Here is a 20,338-nt window from a genome sequence, read left to right as displayed (position 1 = left end):
CTGTTGTATTGTACTTTCCCAGGAGCTTAGTAAAGTTCTCTGCATGCAGAAAGAACTCACTAAATACTGTTTTTTGATGTTGAAATACCAGCTCTAGCTGGGAAAACTCTTCCTTCTTAGTGTTAAGTGCTTACTTTATGCCAAGCACTATTCTAAGTGCTGGGGTACATACAAGTTAATCAGGTTGGACAGTCCCTGTCCCCTTCTTCATTCCCATTTTACAGATGAGGTAACAGACCCAGAGAAGTGAAGTGACCTCCCCAAGGTCACACAGCAGACATTAGGCATATCCAGGATTGGAAACCAGGTCCTTCTGACTCCCAGACCTGTGCTCTATTCACTAAGGCACGCTGCTTCTCAAATCAAGAGCCAAAATAATCTCAGGGACCCAGCATAAACCATCGAGATTGCATACTTCAATCTATGGAATTTGAACACTTATTATGTGCTGAGCACTGTACCAAGCACTTTGAAAAGTACAGAGTTAATAGACAAGTTTTCTGCCCACAAGTAGCTTTCACTTGTTCATTTTGGTTGGGTAAGGGCTAAAATAATCAAGTGGAAATCAAGTGGAAATAAATGTGTCTCTATTGGCGGGTTCTTGATTCTCTTAATTGGACAATGAAGTCTACTTTCTGGGTTGGAATTGGATTAAAAGGGGCCAAACAATCTAGACTCCTGCAGACAATTAATCATAATTTAATAAGTATTTAATAAGTTCTTACTGTGTGCAGAGTACTATTTTAAGTGCTTGGGAATGTACAAGAGTTGAAAGATGTGTTCTCTGTCCACAAGGAGCTTACTGTCTAGAAGGGGAGACAAATTAATATAAACAAATAAGTTTTGTACATAAATGCTATGGGCTGAGGGTGGGATGAATATCAAGTGCTTTAGGGGAACATACCCAAGTACATAAGCAAAAGAAACGGGAGAGGAAGTAGGGTCAATGAGAAAAGGTCTTTTAGAGATGTAATTTTAGTAAGGCTCTTAAAAGGTGGGGGAGAGGTGGTCTGTCATATATAGAGAGAGGGATGGAGTCCCAGGCCATTGGGAAATTACTCAGTGGCAAGTCTAAAGAAAAGTCCTCAAGACATGTGTTAGGGCTAAGATGATTTCGTGAGAGTGGTCAATTCATCACCATAACTAACGGTCAGAAAGATGATGGGGGTCTCCAGTGAGTTCAGTACTGTTCAGTCCTCTTGGTTGTCTGGGGAAACCTAGACTTTAAATGATTATTATAATAATAATTGTGGTATTTGTTAAGCACTTATTATGTCAGGCACATACTAAGCACTGGGGTAGAAACAAACAAATCAGGTTGGACCCAATCCCTTTTCCACACAGGGCTCAGTCTTAAATCCCCACTTAACTGATGAAGTAACTAAGTAGAGAGAAGTGAAGTGAGTTGCCCAAAGTCACACAAGGCAAGTGGCAGAGCTGAGGCTTCCATCCACTAGGCCAAGCTACTTCTCAAGGCTTTTCATGTGGCCCTGGGCCTGCTCAAGTATGAAGAGGGAGTCATATAGCCACAATCCTTACCCTTTCTAGCATTGGTCAACAAATAGCTTTTAAACACTGCAGTTTGTCGAACCAGCTGCAAACTTTGTCAAACATTCTGGAGCAGAAGTGAACCCTTAACAAAGTCTTACCAGTAAACCTTATCGTTAGGCTCTGATGGCAATATGCACATGATTTAGTTCCTGTCCTTTAAACAGCTCATTTTACTTTCCTTTTCAGTATTTCAGTTTCCTCATCTGAAAAATGGAAATTCTCCCTCCTACTTACACTATGTGGGACCCGGACTGCGTCCGACAGGTTTGCCTGTCAGAAATGCATCTAGGTGTCCCCTTCTAAATTGCTTCCAAACTTAAACTTCCTCATATATGGAAAACCTTAATTTCCATTTTGAGACAACTATCTCCCTGGAATAGCCTTTCCCAGAAAAACAAATAAGCAGCTCTTGGATTCAGGCCAAGGAAATCCTGATCGGAGGCCCAGCCTTCTACACAAATCTGGTACTGAGTAGGCCGGAAATCCTGGAATTCCAGGGAGACTTTTGACATCCCTCCCTAGAATTTCCTTTCTCGGGAACAGGGGGAGATGGAAAGGAGGAAGAGAAGCAGTCCGCAAAGAAAAACTCATTAGCTGGAAGTCAAATAGAAAGGGAGTGTAGAGAACATGGAAGAAGTCCCAGTTGCTACATAAGTAAAAGTTGTTCCAGAGTCCAGAGAAAGTGAATGTAGGTAAGAAGGCAAAAGGAAAACAATAAAAAAAAAAGAATTAATTTGTTACCTGAGCTCAGCCACACCCACTCGTAGAGAAGGTGGGAAAGGAGGTAACGGCTGAGTGCACGGCTGGTCCCCGGATTGGCTGGCGTCAGATGAGGTGATATCAGGCGTTTGGAGTTGCTGAGTCTCTGAGCAGGAGGAGGGTTGGTAGGAAGGAGGGGTTGGAAGAGGCTTAGCTGTGGATTGAGGCACATCGTCTTCCTTTTCATTCTTCCCTGAAGGCTATTAAGCAAGGTGAGGTTTAAGTAATCTAACCCACGAGGGGTTGCCAAAAAGGTGAATGAATAAGTCAGCGGGAAAATAAAAGGCATCTTAATGTTTCCTCCCTCTCTTACAAAAGGGAAATGAGAAGCTTCCTAAGGTTTTTTTTAAACTTGGAAAATTTTGATTTTAAAGGGGTCATGTTTGCCTTATTAGTCACAGATTTTTTCTTAACCTAGTCTGATCCTTTTCATCGGTGGAAAGTGTCTACATAGTGCTCGTCTGATACTTAGCTCCTCGTAAGTAAGGGAGGGTAGAAAATGTTTGTGGTGACAAAGAATGTGTGGAAAGACGTGAGGAAAATTACCAGGTTCTCCTCCTTCTATGGACATTTATTTCAGTACTTGCAGAAAGAAAATAGGCATGAATTAACTTATAATAATAACTGTGTTATTTGCTAAGCACTTACTATGTGCATGACAAGTGCATAGATTGAGCACTGGGATTGAAAGATAATCAGGTTGGACACAGTCTCTGTCCCACATGGGACTAGTAGTCTAAGTAGGAGGGCGAACAGGTATTTAATCTCTGTTTTACAGATGAGGAAACAAACACGGAAAAGTGAAGTAAAATGAGCTGTTTAAAGGACAACAACTGGATCGTGAGCATATTACTATCAGAGTCTAAGGATAAGGTTTAAGTGGGAAGATTTAAACTTGGTTAAAGGTTCACTTCCACTCCAGAATGTTTGACAACCCATTCATTCACTCTAGAGAATTTACCAGTATATGCTCTTCACTATGTCTTACATCCCGGTTTGTCTACTTTCTTGTTTCTTCCTCTACCCCAGCTAGTCCATAATTGGCAGGGGTGTGAGTCCAAGTGGCATTGGGCAAATTGCTACCACTGGTAACTGCTCCTCACCTGTTCTGGGCCCCAAAGTCTTCACAACTAGACCGAGGCTCATCCATTAATTATGACAGGAAGCTCCACCATTTACCTGGATGCCAAGAGGAAGAGCCTGGGACACTCATCTTACCAGCTACTGACCAGGTCAGCATTGCCCCATTAAAACGGAGGATTGAGCATTCCTCTAGCTGATTTGCCTGAAATAGAAAGCCTAATCCCCTTTCAAGATCGCACCTGGAGAGTTTCCAGCACTCTACCAGTGTCAACTAAGGGAGAGAGAGTCAAGCAGAGGCATACCCACTCCATTCCTAACATGGGCAGTGGCTAGAAAGTGGAAGGCAATCTGCTGCAAGTCAAAACTCAACTGAGCTGGGCAGCAGTGTCATGGGAGAGAGTCAAGAGCAGAAGCTCATGTTTACCAGGTGGAAGAAAGCAGTGGTAAACCACTTCTGTATTTTTACCAAGAAAACTCTATGGATACACTACCAGACGATGCAGATGGAGTTGGAGCATTCTACGAAAGACGTGTCCATGGAGTCGCTACGGGTCGGAGACAACTCAACATGAGACAAAAAAATGAAAGCCCAAATGTAGGATTTGGGCCAAAAGATAACACTCTAGACAGCATGGCCTAGTGGATAGAGCACGGGCCTGGGAATCAGAAGGCCCTGGGTTCTAATGCTGGCTCTGTTCATTCAGTAGTATTTATTGAGCATTTACTATGTGCAGAGCACTGTACTAAGTGTTTACTAATAATAATGTTGGTATTTGTTAAACACTTACTATGTGCCAACTACTGTTCTAAGTGCTGAGGTAGATACAAGCTAATCAGGTTGTTCCACATAGGGCTCACAGTCTTCATCCCCATTTTATAGATGAGGTAACTGAGGCACAGAGAAGTGATTTGCCCAAGGTCACAAAGCTGACAAGCGGCAGAGCCAGGATTAGAACCCATGACATCTGACTCCCAAGCCCGGGCTCTTTCCACTGTGCCACACTGCTTCTTGCAGAACCACAGATTTTCACTTGGAATGAATGTACTTGGAATGTACAATTTGGCAACAGATAGAGACAATCCCTGCCTAACAATGGGCTCACTTGACTGTGTGACCTTGAGCAAGTCACTTCACTTCTCTGGGCCTCAGCTAATTCAGCTGTGAAATGGGGATTAAGACAGTGAGTTTCATGTGAGACAGGGACTTTGTCCAACCTTATTTGCTTGTATCCACCCCAGTGTTTAGTACAGTGCCTGGCATATAGTAAGAACTTAAATGCTATAGTGATTATTATAGTTAAAAAATTACTCACAACTCTATTTGGGCCAGGTTGACTCCCCTATAATGTGCCCAGAACTGTTCAGCCAAGGTATGGTCTGGGGAGATTTCATGAATCTCACTGCAGTGTGTTCTATCTGTGGGCATAATGACAATCCTTTGAACTTCTAATTTAGCTAATGGAAATGAAGTGGAAAAAAAAGACTTCTTCAAAATAGTGAACCAAAATGAGTAATATATGGAGTGAAAATCCGTGGTTCTGGCAACTCTTGAGACATTTGACAAATGAGAAAGTTGATTCATGAGGGTAACTATTAGTATTCATTATGAACATAAGTGTCTGCAAATGCCATTTTATTGAATAAACTGTGAACTGATGCAAAATTGTTGTTCTCTAAGTGAATTACTAAAGAATTGCCTCTCATGGGAACCAGGGAGAATCAATCACTGGTATTTATTGAGCACCTATGTGGGCAGAGCACTGTACTAAGCACTTGAGAGAGTGCATTTGAGTTGGTAGACAAGATCCCTGCCCACATGGGGTATACAATAGAGCGATGGAGACAGACATTAAAACAAATTCCAGATATGGGAAGTGGCAAAGAATAAAGACATGTAAATTAGTGCTGTGGGGTGGAGATGAGAAGGCTTCCTGGAGAAATTAGGATTTCAGTAAGGCTTCAAAGATGGCAAGAATGGTGATATGTAAAATAGGAAGGGGCGAGCAGTTTGAGAACAGGATTTTAATACATGAGACCCAAGTCATATGTCAGCTCGATCTGCATGACATCTGTGGGTTGAATCTCTTCCTATCACTGCTTCCTTGGCTGAGGAGTGTGGAGGTCTTAACTCACCCTATGAGTTGGGGTTGCTGAGATGAATGCTTACCATGCACTTCAAAAGTGAACAACCTTTTGCTTCAGATGAAAGGTCAAGATGTAACCTTTGAAAGGGTGTCCCCCTTAACTCACCACTGTGGAATTTCATCCTGTCAGAAACCTGGAGCCTGGCCAGCTGTAGAGCTGTGTAGTGATATAATCCCATCAGCTTGGCCAACACTAAACCACCAAAAATACTACTGAGCAGAAAATTTCTGGGGTTAATCTCAAGGTGCCATTTTAGTAACTAACCCAATGCAGCTTCCTTATCATCCATTGCAGGGAACAACTCGTTTCTAAGTGTAGTGTCTCTTTAGAGAGTTTTAGCCCAAGTTGGAAAGGCTCAGGAAATTGGATGGTGTTGATTTGTTTTTTCTATCACCATTGGCTTCTGACAGGATTGGGCCTTAATGCAGAAATAATTAGCACAATCTACCAATGTACCACTGGCAGTGAAAGAAAGGTCACCTATATGGAGGAAAATATATGTTTTGTATCCATCTCTCTTGAAATGCTGGTTCCATTTTCAATTCTGCATCCAAAAGCAGAGCTAGATAAATCAGGTCACCTGGGGAAAAATGTGATTTTGAGCTCATTCATTCAAATGAACTTAGTTTCTTTACTACCTCACAGCTCATAGCAGGGTTATGCTAATTTAGGGGCAAAGGAGTCCATTTCCTGGGACCATATCACTGCTTCCTCCTTCACCATATCTAATGTTACAGACTTCCCAGAATGACACCAATGCTCTAAGCCAGGGTTGGATAGAGAAAGAGAAGCCAAGGCACATAATTAATGAGGAGTCTCTGCCTTCAGAATGGGTCTTTGGATCCCCAAATCAAACAGTTGATAGTATTTATTGAGGGTTACCCTTCAGATCAAGCAAAGCATGTTTGGTTTTGTCCAAAATTGAATAATTAGTCCTATATAATAATGATGGTATTTGTTAAGTGCTTACTATGTGCCAGGTACTGTATTTTAGCGCTGGGGTGAATACAACCAAATTAGGTTGGACACAGTCCCTGTTCATTCATTCAATAACATTCATTGAGCGCTTACTATGTGCAGAGCACTGTACTAAGTGCTTGGAATGTACAAATTGGTAATAGATAGAGACAGCCCCTGCCCTTTGACGGTCTTAGAGTCTAATCAGGGGAGACAGAATCGGGGGGGGGGGGGGGGGGGCGGCAATCGTGTTCCATGTGGAGCTCACTAAATAATAATTATGGTATTTAAGCGCTAACTATGTGCCAAGCACTGTTCTAACTGCTGGGGTAGATGCAAGGTAATCAGCTAGATCCACATGGGGCTCACAGTCTTAATCCCCAGTTTACAGATGAGGTAACTGAGGCACAGAGAAGGTAAGTGGCTCACCCAAGGTCACACAGCAGACAAGTGGCGGAGCAAGAATTAGAACTCATGTCCTCTGACTCCCAAGTCCGTGCTCTTTCCAATAAGCCATGCTGCTTCCTAGACTAAGCTTCTTGAGGGCGGAATCATCGCTACCAACTCTACTGCATTGGATGCACCCAAGGGTTGAGTACAGTGCTCTGCACAGAGTAAGTGCTCAATAAATATCATTTATTGAAGGCAACATCCGAATTGTGTTTAACAGACAAAGATTCTGGAAACTTGGAGAAACTTTTAGGAATTGTATTGACATCTCAAAACTCCATTTTTTGCACCCAAGCTCCAGTGATTTTCTTTTCTTTTAATCAGTATTTGTTCAAACACTTACTATATGCCAGGCACTCTACTAAGGACTGAGGTAGATACAACTAATCAGGTTGAACCCAGCTCATGACCCACATGGTTCTCTCAATCTTAATCTCCATTTTATAGATGAGGTAAATGAATCACACCCTCTCAGGGTCGTAACTGGAGAGTTTCCAGTACTCTACCAGTCTTGGCTACAGGAGGGAGAGTCAAGCAGAGGCATACCCATTCCATTCCTAGCTTGGGCAGTGGGTTGCGAGTGGAAGGCAATCTGCTACAAAGCAAAACTCACCCATGCTGGGCAGCAGCGGCAGGGGAGAGAGTCAAGGGCAGAGACTCAAGTTTACTGTGTGGAAAGAAGCAGTGGTAAACCACTTCCGGATTTTTACCAAGAAAACTCTGTGGATACACATACCAGAACGATGGCAGATGGAGATCGGGGAGTTCTGGGAGAGACGCTAAGGTGACGCTAAGGGTCGGAAATGAATCACAGAGAAGTTAAGTGACTTGCCCCAAGTCACCTGACAAGTGACAAGATTAGAACCCAGGTCTCTCTGACTCCCAGGCCTGTGCTCTAGCCACTCAGCAACACTGCTTCTGAATTCCATCTTAGTATTTTCCCCTGATCTATATTGTTTCTCACCTTTTAGAGGGGGGCGTTCCCATTACACAGTGTGGCTGGCCACAGTAGTGCATGATTTTCCGGCCTGCCCATGTTGACTACATGTGAAGAATTTGTCTTTAAATGAGGAATCAGTACCTGTTCTCCTTCCTACTTAGGTTGGGAGCCCCATGTTTCTATCTTAATGCTAAATACAGGGCTTGGCACAAAGTAAGTTCTTAAATACCACAATTATTATTGACTGCATACTAATAATGGTGGTATTAAGTACTTACCACTTCACAAGTGCTGGGGTAGATACAAGATAGGGCTCAGACAGTCTAAGAGGGAAGGAGAACCAGTTTTTTTTTTATCCCCATTATAAAGGTGGGGAAACTGAGGCATACAAAGGCAGAGTTGTAGTTTGCCAAAAAACACAGAACTGGGATTAGAACTCGGGTCTCCTGAAACCCAGTCCTGTAGTGGAAAGAACAGGGGCCTGGGAATCAGAGGACATGGCTTCTAACTCCAGCTCTGCCACCACAAGTCTGCTGTGCGAGCTGAGGCAAGACACTTAACTTCTCTGTGCCCCAGTTACCTCATCTGTAAAATGAGGATAAAGACTGTGAGCTCCATGTGGGACAGGGACTGTGTCCAACCTGATTAGCTTGTAACTACCCCAGCTCTTAGAATAGTGCTTGGTACCTAGTAAGTGCTTCGAACAGTGCTCAGCTCTTAGAACGGTGCTTGGCTCATAGTAAGCACTTAACAAATACCATTATTATTATTGGATATATTCCTCCATAGCAGATGAGGCTACTTTGAGGATTGTCTGTAATTTACCAGCCAGCATGCAATTGTTAATTGTCTGTTTTCTTAGACTATAAATATACCCAGAGGCTACGTACTAAGCAGAGAATACAAGGGCACACCCACCTCTAAACGTTCATTCATTCAATAGTATTTATTGAGCGCTTACTATGTACAGAGCACTTTACTAAGCGCTTCGAATGAACAAGTCGGCAACAGATAGAGACAGTCCCTGCCGTTTGACGGGCTACCCCTGCCCACATAGGAGGTCAGCCACAAGAATTCCTAAGCACATTCATTCATTCATTCAGTAGTATTTATTGAGCCCTTACTATGGGCAGAGCACTGTACTAAGCGCTTGGAATGTACAGTTCGGCAACAGATAGAGACAATCTCTGCCCATTGACAGGCTTACAATCTAGTCGGGGGAGACAGACAGACAAAAACAATAGCAATGAATAGAATCAAGGGGATGTACATCTCATTAACAAAATAAATAGGGCAATAAAAATATATACACATGAGCAGATGAGCACAATGCTGAGGAGAGGGGAAGGGAGAGGGGGAAAAGCAGAGGGAAAATGGGGGACAGGGGGCTTAGCTGATGGGAGGTGAAGTGGGGGAGCAGAGAGGCAGCAGAGGGAAAAGGGGAAGCTCAGTCTGGGAAGGCCTCTTGGAAGAGGTGAGCTCTCAGGAGGGCTTTGAAGAGGAGAAGAGAGTTAGTTTGGCGGAGGTGAGGAGGGAGGGCATTCCAGGACAGCGGGAAGACGTGGCCCAGAGGTCGACGGTGGGATAGGCGAGAACGGGGGACGGTGATGAGGTGGGCAGCAGAGGAGCGGAGCCTACGGGGTGGGCAGTAGAAAGAGAGAAGGGAGGAGAGATAGGAGGGAGAAAGGTGATGTAGAGTGAAAAGTTTTTGTTTCATGCGGAGGTTGATAAAAGCCTCCAGTGGTTGCCTAAGAAGGGGAGTGACCGGCCCAGAGCGTTTCTGCGGGAAGATGAGCCGAGCACATCTTTGCTCTTTAACTAGTCAGCACTTTAGAAAAGCTTTATGAAGGCTTGCCTGTTTCTCTCTGGTGAATGAGGTGCTTTTCCAAAAATGGGGACCATATCCAGTGCAACTAATCACCACAGGGTATTATGGAATGATTGAAACTAAATTTGAGATTAAAGAGGCCCTGTCTAGTTGAGGAATGCCAGTTCCTTTTGTCATTCTCCCCAATACTGGTATTTATCAAGCACTTACTATGTGCTAAATGCTTGGTTAACTACAAAGAGAATCAGATTGGACACAGTCCCTGACTCACATGGGGCTTGCAAATCACTAAGGAAGAGAGAGCAGCTCACTTTTCCCTGTTTCAGAGATGAGAAAATCAGAGCCCCACAGAGTTTAAGTGACTTGCTTAAGGACCCACGGCAGGCCACAGGTAGATTTGGGCCTAGAAGCCGGGTCTCCTGCCGCTCTTTCCACTAGGCCATCCTGGCTTCTTATTGGCAGGTCTTTTGCACTGAGCCTCAACCACTAACTTTGTCCTTAGTCATATCCACCTCCACTCTAAGTACAGCCACTAGAAAACTGATCAGTCATTACTCTTTGTCCCACACCTGGTTTGTGCAGAGAGCCCTTTTCTCAGGGTGTGAGTAGGTATGATAGAGTAAACAGTTCTGGATCCTGCTGGCACTTTGATTTGGCTGATTCATGAACACCTCACCATTTCTCCACATGACCCAGCCTGCACAATGCACAGAGAAAGTGATTGGAAATGGGCAGAATTCAGTGAGTAAGGGACCAAAAATAGATAAACCATTTTCCTAGTTCATGCTCCTAATGGTTTCCAAGACATGGTCAGAACTCAAACAAGGTGCTCTTTTTTACTAGTGCCAGGAAAACCAGGGGTTCCCAAGGGAGGGGACTAATCTAAACAATAAGATTTGGCTTGGTTTCCAGCCAGCTTGAAAGTCTATCAGTCCTATCACTTGGCCAACAATGTCTATTGAGATCTCCTGCATACTGAGTCTTAAATAGACAACAAAGCTAAAGCATGTAGTCTTGATTTTTTTTTTTTAAGCAACTGGCTTTCAGCCCTTCCTTACCACAAAACAGTGATTTTCTGTGGGTGCCTTGGCTACAAGAAAATCCTCCTACTGTTCTTAGCCTTTAAGGTTGAAAATGTCATTATGAACCAACTCATTTCATTTTCTGTTCCCATGTGCAGATCCTTCCCTCAAACTGCAGATTAGTAATAAATACTCACCCTAGTTGAATTAGTTGGCTTTCAGGGTGGTTGCATCAACCGCATCCTGAGACTACACCACTAGAGAGGCAGGGTTTTGTAGGACTCCAGGCACTGACAGTGCATTCTGGGATGTGAGCAGCATGATTCAGCAAAAAGGGCATGTCTGACAGAGTCAGAAGATCTGGGTTCTAATCCCACCACTGCCAACTGCTTGCCGTTAGATCTTGGGGAAGTCAATTAGCATCTCTGTGTCTCGGTTTTCTCATCTGTAAAATGGGGATCAAATTCCTGTTCTCCCTCTCCATCCCACATGGGGCTCCCAGTCTATCTACCCCAGAGGTTAGTACAGTGCTTGACACAAAGTAAGGACTTCACAAATTATTTCCCCAGTTGACATCTGAGGAACACAGTAACAAACTTGAACCCAGAGGCAGAGTGGGACCACCACATCTTTTTTAAGAAGCCATTTAAACTAAATTAGTAAATCTCTCAAAGATTCAACAGACTGACTAGGTTGGAGCTAGGATTTTACAGAGAAATTGGGCTCAGACTAGACTGGGAGGGGGCCCCCTCAAACAAGCCTGTGAAGAAGTAGGCTAACATCTTAGTTCAACTACTTGCTCTGTGCCTCTTCAGGAACAGAACCAACAGGACAAGCAAGTGCAAGCAGCAGTGGAAAAGCCACTAAAATCAGTTTCTTAATGCAGGTTCTCAATCCCCAAGGCTCAGGACTCCATCATTCTAATAACACTAGCCACCGGTATTTACTTCACAGTCATTCCCACAGGAGCACTGATTGAGCACCCATTTGGCACAGTGGGCAGTGTGGCTTAAAGGATAGGGCATTGGCCTGGGTTCTTAATCCCAACTCTGCCACATGTCTGCTGTGTGACCTTGGTACGTCACTTCACTGGGCCTCTTACCTCATCTGTAAAAATGAGGATTAAGAATATGAGCTCCATGTGGGACAAGGACTGTGTCCAACCTGATTAATGTGAATCTACCCCAGCACTTAGAACAGAGCTTGGCACAGAGTGAACACTTTACAAGTACCATAATTATCATTATTATCCAAAACACTTAAGGGAAACAGGGGGCCGAGTGGGTCCTGCTTTTTCTACCCCTCCTTTAATTCTCTCAGTCAATAGGCCCAGCTGATTCATTGATTGACTCTCTTGGACCTCTTACGGGAGACCAGGTGATACAACTGCTCTTAATAATTTCATGACCAAAGCACAGCCATGCTGTGAGGAATTCTTCTTGTCCTTTGACAAAACCAAACCTAAGAAAACCTGAGTTCTGTCAGGTGGAGAAAACTCATGGATGCTTACCAGACCTGATTTCGTGGGCTTGGCAACCACCATTTTTCTGGTCCATCAGTTTTCTACATTCTGCTCTATTTTTCTCTACTGCTCCAGAATGAACTCACCAGGTACAAAATGGGCTTGTTTAGCAGACCTTGCTGTTGCTTTAGGGCCAGGAGGCTAATAGGAAACAACTGAGGGGATTGAGTCACCAATACCTTGAGCCCAGAGCCCTGCCCTGGCATATGCTCTACAGCAAAGGCGGAAGTCATCGGAACCTGGGATCAGGGCACCAAAGAAAGATGAACAAATAAAATAATCCAGTAGGCAAGCTAAGATTTGATGAACATTTCCTGGAAAAGATCACTCATTAGGGCAATGTTTGAAGCATGACCTCTAAATGGATCCTAACACTTCACAAATGAGGCAGCAGAGACCTATTCTCCTCATCCATGCAAATGCCATTCTTATTTTATGGTAATTGTTAAGTACTTACTATGTGTCAAGAACTGTTCTAAGCTCTGGAGTAGACAAAGTCCCTGTCCCACAAGGGGTTTACAGTCTAAACTGCAGGGAGTAGGATTTAATCTGCATTTTACAGATGAGGTAGCTGAGGCGCAGAGCAGTTAAATAGTTTGGGAAAGTCACCCAGCAAGTAATTAGAAGCTCTGGAATTAGAATGCTCTTTCCACTAGGCCATGAAGCTTCTCAAACCATTCTTTTTTAAAATTTTATTTTTGGATAATAATATACTATTTTTTAAAGCTTTTAGATTCTACTTGTCTAGTTGTCTCTTCTACTGGCAGGCTACTTGAACATAGACAACTTTGGTAAGTGGCATTAAATGAGAGTGGAAAATAGTGATGGTAATGGTTAAGTGAGAAGAGAGGAGAAGAGAATATGAGCAGTGGGATAAAACACTACAGTCAGATCAGACATAGTCTCTGCATCACTTGGGGATCACAGACTAAGGGGAAATGAGGGATCTAATCCTCATTTTACAGATGAGAAAGGTGAAGGTGAAAGAAGTTAAGCGATATGGTTAAATTCACACAGCAGTCTAAGGGATGGAGCCAAGACTAGAATTCAGTGATCCTAAAGCCTAGTTCTGTCCTCTTTCCACTAGGCCAAGCTGCTTCGGGATAGGAAACAGCTAGTGTTCTTCATCTCCACAGCTGGAAGTCACCTCAGGAAATGAGCCAAAGACCCGTTGTCTTGTTGCTCCATCATCACTTCATTCATCATTTCAGCCCGAGCCTGTCAATCCTTGTTTGTCTGACTACTTAATGGGAGAAGCAGCATGGCCTAGTGGATAGAGCACAGGCCTGGGAGTCAGAAGGACCTGGATTCTAAACCTGGGTCCACCACTTGTCTGCTGTGTGACCCTGGGGAAGTCACTTTACTTCTCAATGCCCCAGTTACCTCCTCTGTCAAATGGGGATTAAGTTTGTGAGCTCCAAGTGGGACAGGGACTGTGTCCAATCAGATTTGCTTGCATCAATCCCAGGATTTACTAATAATAATGTTGGTATTTATTAAGTGCTTACTCTATGCAGAGCAATGTTCTAAGCGCTGGGGTAGATACAGAGTAGTTATGTTGTCCCACATGAGGCTCACAGTCTTAATCACCATTTTACAGATGAGGTAACTGAGGCACAGAGAAGTTAAGTGATGCCCACAGTCACACAGATGACAAATGGCAGAGCCGGGATTTGAATGCATGAACTCTGACTCCCAAGCCCGTGCTCTTTCCACTGAGCCACGCTGCTTCTCTACAGTGCTGGCACATAGTAAGTGCTTAACAAATATCACAGTAATTATTATTCTTCACAATAATAATGTTGGTATTTGTTAAGCGCTTACTATGTGCAGAGCACTGTTCTAAGTTGTGGGGTAGATACAGGATAAGCAGATTGTCCCACGTGAGGCTCACAGTTAATCCCCATTTTACAGATGAGGTAACTGAGGCACAGAGAAGGTAAGTGACTTGCCCACAGTCACACAGCTGACAAGTGGCAGAGCTGGGAGTCGAACGCATGACCTCTAACTCCGAAGTCCAGGCTCTTTCCACTGAGCCACGCTATAAGTTATACATCTGGTTAATTTGGTATGCATTTGTTTCTTTTCCAGGAGCCACTCAAGTTACCCAGGAGGCATTCCTACTATTAATATTCATCAGTATTTAAACTTGCATAGATCCCCTATAGCAAGGACTTCTCTCTCAACAAGGCAACTGTTTGGCAGTGGATCAGGAGGAGTGAACTACAATTAGGAATAGCAGTTCGAGGTGGGATTTGTTCAGTCCAATCTTTTGTGTGGTCCTGGAAAAGAGCAGAAACCATTATTCTTAGAAGGTCCAGGCTAAGTTTGAAGTATTCTTGGAGGGTGGTCAACTGTATTGTGAGAGAATAAGTCTCATCAATCACTTGTATTTTTTGAGCGCTACTGTGCTCAGAGCACCATACTAAGCGAATGAGAGAGTATAATAAAACAGAGTTGATAGACACTCTCCCTGCCAGCATCCAGCTTGCAATGTAGAGGGGCACAAAGGCATTAATAACCTAAGTATGATCTATGTATTAGTAATCTAATGGGAAGCAGCGTGACATAGTGGCTAAAGCCTGGACCTGGGAGCCAGAGGAGCTGGGTTCTGATTCTGGCTCCACCACTTGCCTGTTCTGTGACCTTGGGTAATTTCTCTGTGCCTCAGTTTCCTCAACTAGAAAATGGGGATTCGACACCTATTCTCCCTCCTACTGTGAGCCCTATGTGGGACAGAGACTGTATCTGGCCTGATTAACTTGAATCTACCCCAATGCTTAGAACACTGCTTGACACATAGCACATGCTTAACAAATACCATGGAAAAAATAAAACAAAAATGAAATAGAAACCTTGGTAGAGAGGATGGTTCTCAACTTCTTCCCTGGATTTCTTCTTGTTTTCCCAGCAACAAATTATATCATAAGAAATGGTTCTGGAGTCAGCAGGGGACTTCCAAGAATAAGCAAATGGCTGTAGGCATCATACAGTTTTCGGCACTGCATTTGGAAATCCGAGGTCTTATCTGGCGCCAATCTATTCAACCCCTTATCCACTTCATTGCCTGATGCAAATGAGATATTTCGGGATGTTTTACATGAGAAAACTAATCATACAGATCATCTGATAGAACCCATCTCTTATCAGCTTTCAGCACTTGAAAACTCGACACACTGTGGTTTAGCTTCCTCCTGTGTTGGATCTAGTCAGTTGGTTTCTCTGCTAGCTTGCCAAAAAGTCATTTTACCTTGGGAAATGGGATAGATTTAGATGGGACAAGTCAGTACTGGCTTCAACCACCTAGAGCAAGAGCCAAAAATCCCCACAGGTGATATTTTTTTTCTTCCCAGAGTATTCTTTCCAAGGAAGCTGCACGTTAAATTGGAGAATATTTTCCATGTAAATTATACAGATAATGAGGCTATTTTCAACTGTCATTGTCTAAGCACTTAAAATGCTTCCAGGAAAGATGATCGACATTGGCCCACCAATGACCATTAAGTTGAGATATTTGAAATCATCATACTACCTCGAAGATTAATCTCAAGGCAACTTTTCTATTTCATTTTTGCTCTTTGGGATCCATTAAGTGAGCCACCAAAACAAGAAAAAAAATGAGAAATCTAGTGCAAATTCATAAGCATAACTGCTTAGCCTACTTTCTAGTTAGGCAGTGGTGTTATCCAGAGTATCTGCCATCTACCAACTCCTAGAGCTCTTCATGTATATATGAATTTGAGGGTCCTACCCCTTTTTTCTAGTGGTTAAGGCAAACTATAGGAGCCACAAAAGAGGGCTTCCCTTGACTAAACCAAAAAAACTCACTGAATCTCTGGATCAAGAATGGTGATGGCACATCTGGTCCAAACTCCTGTCTTCAGGCATGGCCAACCATTCCAGGGCAATGAGATTCTATCCTACACGTTGAGTTCATCACAGAAGGGAATTCTCTCACCATCTCCTTTTAACCATTTCACCATTGGTTTAATTAATTGGCTGCATTTTGATTATTACTAATAGTAATAATTATAATAATTGTGGTATTTGTTAAGCACTTACAGTATGCCAGGCACAGTACTAAACACGGGGGTAGATAAAAGCAAGTTGGGTTGGACACAGTGTCTGATCCAAGTGGGGCTCACAGTCTCAATTCCTATTTTACAGATGAGGGAACTGAGGCCCAGAGAAGTGAAATGACTTACCCATGGTCACACAGCAGACAGGTGGTGGAGCCGGGATTAGAACCCATGACCTTCTGACTCCCCAGGCCCATGTTCTATCCACTATGCCACGCTCCTCAGAGAAATCTTTACAGGCCTAGTGAGGTGGTCTTGGAAGCTGTGAAAACTTGTCCCTTTACTACTCCATTGGTCTACTTACAGTTTAGGCAGAAGTGCATAGTTTAGACTGGGAAATTCTTTGGGGAAGGGAACGTATCTGTCAACTCTCCTGTACTCTCCCAAGTGCTTAGTACAGTGCTCTGCCCAGAGTAAATGTTCAATAAATACCATCTATGGTTAGATGGCAGGGCACCCCCTCCCCGCCCTCCCCAACATTGCAATATTTACTTAACAATTTTTAAGAGCGAAGGAGCATGGCCTAAGAGAAGTAGCATGGCCCATTGGATAGATCCCAGGCCTGGGAGCCAGAGGATGAGGGTTCTAATTCCAACTCCGCCACTTGTCTGCCAAGTGACCTTGGGAAGACCACTTCATTTCTCTGGGCCTCAGTTACCTTATCTATAAAATAGGGATTAAGACTGTGAGCCCCATGTGGGACGTGGACTTTGTCCAACCTGATTAATTTGTATCTACCCCAGAGCTTAAAACAATGTTTGACACATAGTAAGCGCTTAACAAATATCATTATTATAATTATTATTGTTATCATTATTATGATTAGTGCTACGGGATACTCTGGGAACAAACTTGGAGGCAGGCAGGGGTGAAAAGCATTTCAAAAAGTTTATTATCTCAGATAGCTTTAAGAAGTCACATCAAAAGAACTGTACAGTGTTACAGTGCATTGCACTTAAATCATCACTTTGGCTACTCAGCTCAAAGAAAGGCCTGAAGAAGACTTTGTTTATCTACAGCCTCTTCACATGGAGTGTAACATCTCTTGGTAATATTCTCAGAGCAGTCTATATGAAAATACAATCTATAGCATCTGAAAGGGTGAAGCAGACCTCGAAGTATAAAAATCACAAAACACCATTAAATACTCAGTTTGGTCCTCTCCACTCCTCTCCAATGCAAGTTCCCATCACACGGGGACACCTAGAAGGCTCTGCAGCATTCCTGGAGGAACAAGCTCTCGGTAACTCGGAATTTGGATGGGGCTCCTCAGATTCACTAGCATGTATTATCCTGGAACATGGTGAGGAAAAACCTACACAGCGAGCTCCAGGAATGCCCACAGTACTCGTCCGCTACTTTCCTCTGGTTAATAATATCTTCATCTTCTTCACAGTCCGGTGTCCCCTTGGTCACTGCCCCGTTTTCTGCCCGCACCGTAGGAATGATCCCTCCCAACCCACCCTGCTCACTCTTGTCTTCTGCACCACTCTCGGTCTTGCTCAGAGTGGAGTTCACCATCTTAAGGGTTGCTCCCGACGAGCCTTTCTTACACAGCCTGGACCTGAGGACGCTTTCTGGGTCCTGGCAGATGCCCTTCTGCTTCTTCAGGACCCGGCTGATCTGTTTCCAGTAGGGCTTTTCATTTCCCTCGAACTGGGGACAGGAAGAAGGGTTGCCCGCATAGGTGCACCCAAACATGCTGTTACCCCTCTTGCACTCTATGGTCAGGGTGCTGGTGCTGTCTTGTCGTGTTACCGCCCAAGTGCAGTCCGCTTTATCTTTAGTGGAAAACTTGCCCTTGGGAAATCCTTTTCCTCCTCTGGATTTCTGCCCTTTCTCATGTGGGCCTGGTGATCCAGCCTGCTGTCTTTCCCCTTTGCCTTCTCTCCCATTTTTTCTTTCTTTCTGTTTTTCCCCTTCGACGAAGAGCAACTGAGAAACCAGGAGCAAGATAGAAAAGAGGGCGATGCATCGAATCCTCATGGCTTCGGCTCGGCCAGGAACCTGTTAGGCAAAATCAGATTAGTTAGGCTGCCGTCGAGATTTACGTGTATCCGCTTTGCCCCATCCCTCGGGACAATCGCTGACTCTCTGATTATTGCATTCCGGGCCACCAATTTACCAACTGGTTCTTAAAGTTGTACAAAAGAGTCTCCGCGTTCTAGGATTACCAGATGAGCTACATACAATTCTTGAAAACCTGCTCTAAGGTTGAGATGACTGAATTAGATACCGCTTTATTCCTCTCATCCACCAAATGGGTTTCTGATGGAAACTTGGACACAGGCTTACGGGCTTTGGTAATTTCTCATTTCTATGCGCTGAAAGAAACGAGCTTCAATCTTCCCCAGAGACAGCAATTTGTGACAAAGGAAATAGTTATGAACAATGCCAAATTTGGATGTAGCCGTTAGTAAAAGCAAATGCCTTTCTTGAAGGTGTGCTCCAAAATAAATGGCGAAAACCTTATTATCAGAGATAGCTGACACTCATTGTCTGAACACGTCTATCTCAGTTTGTTCATTCATTCAATTGTATTTATTGAGCACTTACTGTGTGCAGAGCACTGTACTAAGCAGTTGGAAAGTACAATTTGGCAACAGATAGAGATAATCCCTACCCAACAACGGGCTCACATTTCATTCATAACCTAGTCTGCCAGGAATACCAAAGAAGCCAGGAGAAGAAATGCAGCCTTTTAAGGTACATTGGACTTTTAAAGCATATAGAGAGAGAGAGCAGTCACAATTTTTCTTTCTAATTTTTAGGTAAGAATACCTGGATTACTATAGTCTAAAACTAGAACTCCCCAATAGCTCAATCATGAAACACATACCTTAGCTGGGTGAAGGCACTCAATCGTAGTGCAAGGTAAACCTGTTGGCTTTCAGAAATCTCCAGCTTGTATGGAAGTCAGTGGGCTATTTATACAGCGTAAGGCACGCCTACATCCCATCCCAAGATATTACAACACAATTAAAGAACACCTTTAAAACCTTATTCATTCCACCTAGACCCGCCCTCTTGAGGAGATGCCAGTGCTCTCAGTAACATGTAAGAGCCCATCGCCGGCAATGGGGTGACAGAGGTGTGGCCGACTATTGCGTTAGCCGAGTCTTTTCGTTTTCTTCTTTAGGATAGGAGTTTTGTAAACCTGCAGTTCCCTCGAAGAACTTTATCAGCAGTGAATACCTCCCTTAAACTATGTGCTGTGATTATACCAGTTTTCAAAATATAGCTTCTCCTCCTCCTCCCTGCCTCAATGACCCTCTAGACTTTGAGCCCGTTGTGGGCATGAAATGTGTCTGTTTGTTGTTGTATTATACTCTCTCAAGCATTTAGTACAGTGCTTTGCACATGGTAAGTACTCAATAAATGCGATTGAATGAATGAATAAATGACTAACATATATCATTCAGTTTGGAGTGGTTTTATGTCATTTTTATTTGTGCTATGTAAACATGGACTTGCTGCAGAGTCCCAGGATACCCTTATCCGAGAAAAACACCATTAAAAAAGGGCACACCCTTCCCCTCCCTGATTTTCAAAGATCTGTAGGGGTACTCCTATCATTGGGTGGCTAAATAAAGTTTAATCCACTCTGCTCAAAGTGGAGAGGTGGAGGCTCTGAGAAACTGATAAGGGAAGGGAGTTCCAGATTAAGGACCTTGCTCTAAGGACACTTTGCCCCTCACTCTCCAAAAGGGTAAAATCTGGAATTTAAAACAGCACGACATATGCTGAGAGTGAGCTCCTTGACTTCATAGCAATACTTTTTTATATGGTATTTGTTAGGTGCTTATTATGTGTCAAGACCTGTTCTAAGTGTTGGAGTAGAATCAAGTTCATCAAGACAGATCCAGTCAGTGTCCCACATGGGACTCACAGCTAAATAGGAGGGAGCACAGGAATTGAATCCCCATTTTGCAGCTGAGGAAACTGAGGCACAGAGAAGTTCAGTGACTCACACAAGATCACACAGCAGGTAAGTGGCAGAGC

General features: G+C 43.6%; 1 protein-coding gene and 1 non-coding gene across 2 annotated transcripts; one reads left to right on the top strand and one right to left on the bottom strand.

The window, feature by feature from the left end:
• The first annotated feature begins 7,410 nt into the window (after positions 1-7,410).
• LOC114811515 lies at positions 7,411-7,548 on the top strand. Its single transcript, XR_003759212.1, has one exon. It is a non-coding gene; the product is annotated as a small nucleolar RNA SNORA7 (small nucleolar RNA).
• Positions 7,549-17,209: 9,661 nt separating this feature from the next.
• Positions 17,210-19,283, bottom strand: FGFBP1 (fibroblast growth factor binding protein 1). Its single transcript, XM_001513234.4, has 2 exons — positions 19,176-19,283; positions 17,210-18,343 (listed from the first exon to the last, which is right to left on the bottom strand). Exon 2 carries the CDS (start codon positions 18,320-18,322, stop codon positions 17,615-17,617), a length of 708 nt encoding a protein of 235 aa, XP_001513284.2. The 5' UTR covers positions 18,323-18,343; positions 19,176-19,283; the 3' UTR covers positions 17,210-17,614.
• Positions 19,284-20,338: the final 1,055 nt, after the last annotated feature.

This window comes from Ornithorhynchus anatinus, chromosome 4 (assembly GCF_004115215.2).
Source record: "Ornithorhynchus anatinus isolate Pmale09 chromosome 4, mOrnAna1.pri.v4, whole genome shotgun sequence".
NCBI lineage: Eukaryota > Metazoa > Chordata > Mammalia > Monotremata > Ornithorhynchidae > Ornithorhynchus > Ornithorhynchus anatinus.
The sequence above is the reverse complement of the archived record's forward strand: the minus strand, read 5'-3'. Positions and strand labels throughout refer to the sequence as shown.

Excerpts from the sequence above, each read along its gene's own strand:
- FGFBP1 (XM_001513234.4), bottom strand. The coding sequence starts at position 18,322 with ATGAGGATTCGATGCATCGCCCTCTTTTCTATCTTGCTCCTGGTTTCT.